Consider the following 6,155-nt stretch of genomic DNA (forward strand, 5'->3'; position numbering starts at 1 on the left):
AATAATGAGACGATAGTTAGAGGTGTCGAAACGGTTACTCTTCCTTGAGATGGGATGTACCGATACATGCGTCCAAGAAGAAGGAAAAATTCTGGTTTTTAAACAGAAATGGAACAAATGTGCAAGCACAAGTGCAAGTTTGGAAGCACACTTTCAGTACACGGGAATGGATGCCATCAGGTCTATAAGTTTTGATTGTGTCCAGAGGTAGAAGCGCTTTTAAGATTGTATCCACTGTGCTTACAGCCGGTAAAACTTACCATGTGAAGGGATGAGTAATGTATGTATTGAAGATTATATAGTGAATTATTTTTGTAGCAGCCAGTGTAATATCTGTTTACTACGGTCTGATAAAAAAAACCTTTGTGATATCTGTAATCCTTTTTCGCTACCGCTCACAGGATGAGCATGGGGTGCGCAGTAAGTTAAGCAGGCATACCAGCAAATCAGTCAGATGGACGCCCTCCGTATTATAGGTGACATCTAACATGAGTGATAGTTCATACAGATTGGAGAAATTTTACAGGTCTTCACGGCGGCGATATACTGGCTTTAGTTTGAGTTGATATGACGAAGGATTTGGATCAGTATGTGTGAAAGGGCGTCTTAAAGCTGACGAACAGATGAAATCTCGTTCATTTTGATTTATATAATCAACCAAAACCATTTGATCCTGCATAGAAGTGAACGTGTGTTATTTGTGAATAAGGGAGTATGCAGACATGTGTCAGCATTGGGTAATTCATAACTCACGGCTGTTTTTTATCTGTTTAATTATGTATTGGTATTTTTTGTACAGATTACTATTTATTAAAGGTTGAATTGTTCGTTAGAGTGAAAGGCATGATTTGTAATGAGGAACTGAAATTTATTCTGTATTCAGGATAACCTGTACAGATGTTGATATTTACAGCGGGACTGCGGCGTCACTCTACCACTGCAGGTGGCAGTGGAAGCTGACGCTGCCTCCCGAGGGAGACTCAGTGTTAGACGGTGACGACGGGGCCGGCCCAGGGGGCAGCACCGTAGGCGAAAGGAGCAGCTACATGGTGCTGCACGTGGACGGGATGGGGAACTGGCACTGGCACATTGTAGGGCTCGGGTACGGCGTAGGGCTGAGGCACGGCATAAGGCTCGGGCACGTAGGAGTGGTGGATGGGAGTCACTTCCTTGGTCTCGTAGACGGGCTTAGGCACAGCGACATCGAAGGTCTTTTCGTAGATCTTGAGTTCAGGACGGACCTCAGTGACCTGGGGAGTGAAGGAGTAGTGAGCGCGGCCAAGAGCCTTGACGGGGATGCGCTGGACCAGCTCTTCAGGGGCGGGGGCGTCTCCAGCTGGCACAGGTGCTGGCACGTTCAGGTTCAAGTTGGAGTAGGTGAGAGCCGCGGGGGCCACAGCCACAGGGGCCACGGCAGGGACCTCGAGGGCCTTGACCTGAGCTAGAGGGAGAGCAGAAGCAATAGCAGGGTGGGCGATGGGGGCGGCGAGGATGGGAAGGCTCTTCACGTCAACCTCAACAGGTTCAGGTGCGGCGACGGTATGTTCCACTTGACGAAGCTCACCCTGGACGGTGTACCCGGGGACGGCTGCGGCCACAGGGTGAGCCAGAGCCACTGCCCCTCCCACTGCCTTGAGCTCTACATCAGTAGGCACATGAGCCGTCACCTCATGCTGCACAGCCAAAGGCGCGGCCAAGGGCAGGTGCGCGGCGTGGATAGCCAAAGTGCTTGCGGCCGGTGCGGCCACACAGCCCGCAACCAACAAGGGAAGGAGTACCTGCGGAGAGAAAAACGCTGTTAAGTCATGCGAGTGGGTGGTTGGGGGAAAAGTATAAGTTGGAAGGCGTTGATAGGTACTGTAGTGAAACATTTATCGAGCTGCAATTCTTGTGCACTGGAAACTCGTTGGTATTTGAGTGTAAAATAGTAGGTGGAAATGCAACCTTAACCTGCCAGATAGTGTGCAATTGATCACCGTTTCTTCCGTTCTGTTTTGTGGCATTTCTATCACTTTAGCATGCTTTACATTTCGAGATATGGATCTGTGATCTAGATTCAAACTGTGTAAACAGGAACAGGTTACGAGTTTTGTAAAGCAAATCCATATACTCGTTTATAATTATCAAAGAACTAAAGAACTAGGGCTTGGTAGCCAAAAATTCCAAGATGAACAGATTATCGATCACTATTAACGAACGCTCATAAGAAGATCCACTAAACTGGCCATGAAACAGGTTCACTGCGGTTTGCTTGGGATCGCGTTGCTGGAGGACTCACCATTGGGTTCATGTCGTCGGGAAGTTCGTCGTACTTCTGGTCTGCCTGGGGATGGTCGTGGTTGCTTATATAGGAAGATCCCGCGACCCTGTCCTTTAGGAGGCGACGACCACGCCCAGCGTAGCTTCTCCATCCGGCTTTTACCACGCCCGCCAACATCAGGTCCTGGACCCTTGCTGCCACTTATGGTGGTAGACTGTTCTTCAATTCTTCAGAATTTGTAAGCTTTCTGAGCAGGATTGGCGGCCAGTCCCTTAATTCTAGGTTATTTTCGAGTTTCTTTGATGTGTGTGTGTTTGTGTGTATATATATAATATATATATAATATATATATGATATATATATATATGATATATATATATATATATATATATATATATATATATATATATATATATATATATATATATATATATATACATATTATATATATATTTATATATATATTATATATATATTTATATATATATTTATATATATATTTATATATATATATATATATATATATATATATATATATATATATTTTTTTTTTTTTTTTTTTCAAACTATTCGCCATTTCCCGCGTTAGCGAGGTAGCGTTAAGAACAGAGAACTGGGCCACTGAGGGAATATCCTCACCTGCCCCCTTCTCTGTTCCTTCTTTTGGAAAATCAAAAAAAAATTGAGAGGGGAGGATTTCCAGGCCCCCGCTCCCTCCCCTTTTAGTCGCCTTCTACGACACGCAGGGAATACGTGGGAAGTATTCTTTCTCCCCTATCCCCAGGGATAAAATAAATATATATATATATATATATATATATATATATATATATATATATATATATATATATATATATATATATATATATATATAATTATATAGATATATAATATATATATATATATATATATATATATATATATATATATATATATATATATATATATATATATATATATATATATATATATATATATGATGCTTTCCGATCGTATCATTTTACGTATCATTTATAAAACATCTGACTGTACTCCCTTTGACTTCTCTGTGACTCTCTTACAACATTACTACAATTAATAGAAAAGCTGATACCTTCCCTAATGGTACCCCAGAAAGAAGAAAAAACTCCCTTTTAGTTTTCTGTCGTCTTGAAAACCTTTTTTTTTTTTTTTTCTTAACATCTGATATTCTGTTTTCCTTCTCATTATGTGAAAGTTCTCTACTTTGTCCAATGTGTTAGAGGAGTCGAGCGTGAGAGAGAGAGAGAGAGAGAGAGAGAGAGAGAGAGAGAGAGAGAGAGAGAGATTCCCTAGAATTCTTTTTTAGAAAGATAGAGGTGTAATTTTATGTGTTACAGCAGACATCCTCATGAAAACCATTATTGAAAATGCAATAATATAAAATGACTAGTCCTTTTTAGAAATATGTCTTTCATCCAGTTGTTAACCTGTGTTGGCCACACTCCTGCTTGATGTACATTTTACAGACTTACTGATACAGCAATGGTCATATCCCATAGCTCCATATTCCAAGCGTTAGCGCATTTTTTACTTTGTGTAGTGATATGCTTAAATCTCTCTTTCCCCCCACAACCCCCAACCTCTCATCTTCGGCCTCATCCCCCTTCCCGTCTCTCCTGGTAGGCAATGCGCCTTTTTAGAGTGTCCTTCTATCTCCTTCAGAACTTTAATATCTTTCTCCTTCATATAATACATGAGTCGGCTCGTCTAGCTGAGCCCCTTCCCTTCTCAAGGGTGCGTCTTGTATCCTACAAAAAGTCTTTCATGTAGAGCCTTAAACGTCTGTACATTTTCATATAGCCGTAAAGTAGCGATATAGTCTGTAGTTTGTATCTCTTATCTACAGAGTCAGGGAAGCTTACCTGGTTTCATGCACCAATATCTAGAGATGAGAGAGACATTACACAAATCCATACAACGACACCCGACTCGTATAGACCGATTAACAATTCTCAGTTGATGCGAAAGATCTGAGACAGCAATTGTTAAGGTCTCAGCGATGTTAGAGGACTCCAAGTCTGCCCTTAAGAAACTGCGAGTCCTGTTTAGATGTCGAAATCTCTTTACTTCCGAACAGTTGTTCCGTTTATAGAAAAGATTGATCCGGCCTTGTACGGAATACTGCTCTCAGATCTGGTGTGGTTCTCGCTCTTTATCCTTACTCGACTGCTGAGTTGAGTCAAAAGCGGTCCGACTTATCGACTCTCCCAGTCTAACTTCAAAACTTGACCCACTTGCCGTACGCCACAGTTTTGATTCACTTTCCCTCTTCTATAGGTATTACTTTGGTTCTTATACTCGAAGGCTGGCTGCTTGTGTGACCCAACCACTAGCTAGACCACGCAAAACTCGGTAACCTACTGGGTCACATGATTATTTTGTGGCCGTTGGTAGCTCAAGGGTAGGCCGTTTCGATAACAGTTTCTTTCTCTGCGCCTCGAAGCTTTAGAACTCTCTACCCTCTCTTGTCTTTCCCAATAACTATGACCTGCCACATTTTAAAAGAAAAGCTTTTTCACTCTCTTCAAAATTCCTAAATGCATTCTCTTGCTATTTTTTTCTCTCTGTAATTGAGCTGTGTATATTTCAATTTATGTCCGGCCTTGATGTGGACTTATGTCTGTGACTGGAGCTTCCAACGAAAAGAAAAAAGGGAGAGGAGGAGGATGATGCACAGGTTTCGTAGATCGATATGTAAGTCTCTGACAGTGACATAGGAAGCGTAGAGGTACACAGGAAATGCAGATGACAGTAGTCCGCATTGGCCAATGACGAGATTGTCTGCCATATTATAACATGAGATTGACTACGTGTCTGTTCGAGGCAGATGACGTTTGGACATTAAACATTAAGAGTGCTCTTTCCCCACCGTTGATCCCCACCGGTAGAGACATCCAGCAGGTTAAAGACTGGAAGAAATACCATGCACTGGTGAAGTAAAGGAAGCATGGAATTTCACATGAAAGAATGAGGTCAAAAGAGGAAATTGTTCACTATCGATACTAATCTATGCAAAACTGTTCTTTGGTGATGAGTCATTTGAGGAGGTCCGTGTTTGGAACCCGTTGATGAAATGGAACGTGCTAATGTTTTTTTCGTAAAATCAGAAGTGTTGATATATGTGTACAAGCGATTTTGAAGTAATTGATATCTTAACATGAAAGAAGTGTAACGCCACCTTCTATAGAGAAGATAATTCTTCTGTTGATGTTACATATTAGTCTGTAGAATTTGCATTCCATTTGTTCCAGTAGATAATGAATTTTATTTAAACTAAGTTCTTGATCTACATTATCAGGTCCCTTCAGAATATTAAGAACTTTTATGAAATCCCTGTACAGTCTACTCTTCTTAAGAGAATAAATTTGATCTCAGCTTTTGATCATGAAGTAGGTTTCTGAGAGTGGGTGTCGGTTTTATGGTCCTTCTTTGTACTTGTGTGTGTGTGTATATATATATATATATATATATATATATATATATATATATATATATATATATATATATATATATATCCTTGGGGATAGGGGAGAAAGAAAACTTCCCACGTATTCCCTGCGTGTCGTAGAAGGCGACTAAAAGGGAAGGGAGCGATTGGCTGGAAATCCTCCCCTCTGTTTTTTTTTTTTTTTAATCTTCCATAAGAAGGAACAGAGAAGGGGGCCTGGAGGATATTCCCTCAAAGGCCCATTTCTCTGTTCTTAACGCTACCTCGCTAATGCGGGAAATGGCGAATAGTATGAAAGAAAAGAAAAAAAAAAAAAAATATATATATATATATATATATATATATATATATATATATATATATATATATATATATATATATATATATATATATATATCTTAGCCTAAGCCAGGTACCCTGAGGTAG

At 40.6% G+C, this 6,155-nt stretch overlaps 1 protein-coding gene across 1 annotated transcript; it reads right to left on the bottom strand.

The window, feature by feature from the left end:
• Nucleotides 1-847: 847 nt before the first annotated feature.
• Nucleotides 848-2,452, bottom strand: LOC139766701 (uncharacterized). The gene is made up of 2 exons (XM_071695620.1): nt 2,279-2,452; nt 848-1,778 (listed from the first exon to the last, which is right to left on the bottom strand). The coding sequence occupies exons 1-2, from the start codon at nt 2,435-2,437 to the stop codon at nt 987-989; spliced, it is 951 nt and encodes a 316-aa protein (XP_071551721.1). The 5' UTR covers nt 2,438-2,452; the 3' UTR covers nt 848-986.
• Nucleotides 2,453-6,155: the final 3,703 nt, after the last annotated feature.

This window comes from Panulirus ornatus, chromosome 58, assembly GCF_036320965.1.
Source record: "Panulirus ornatus isolate Po-2019 chromosome 58, ASM3632096v1, whole genome shotgun sequence".
Lineage (NCBI taxonomy): Eukaryota > Metazoa > Arthropoda > Malacostraca > Decapoda > Palinuridae > Panulirus > Panulirus ornatus.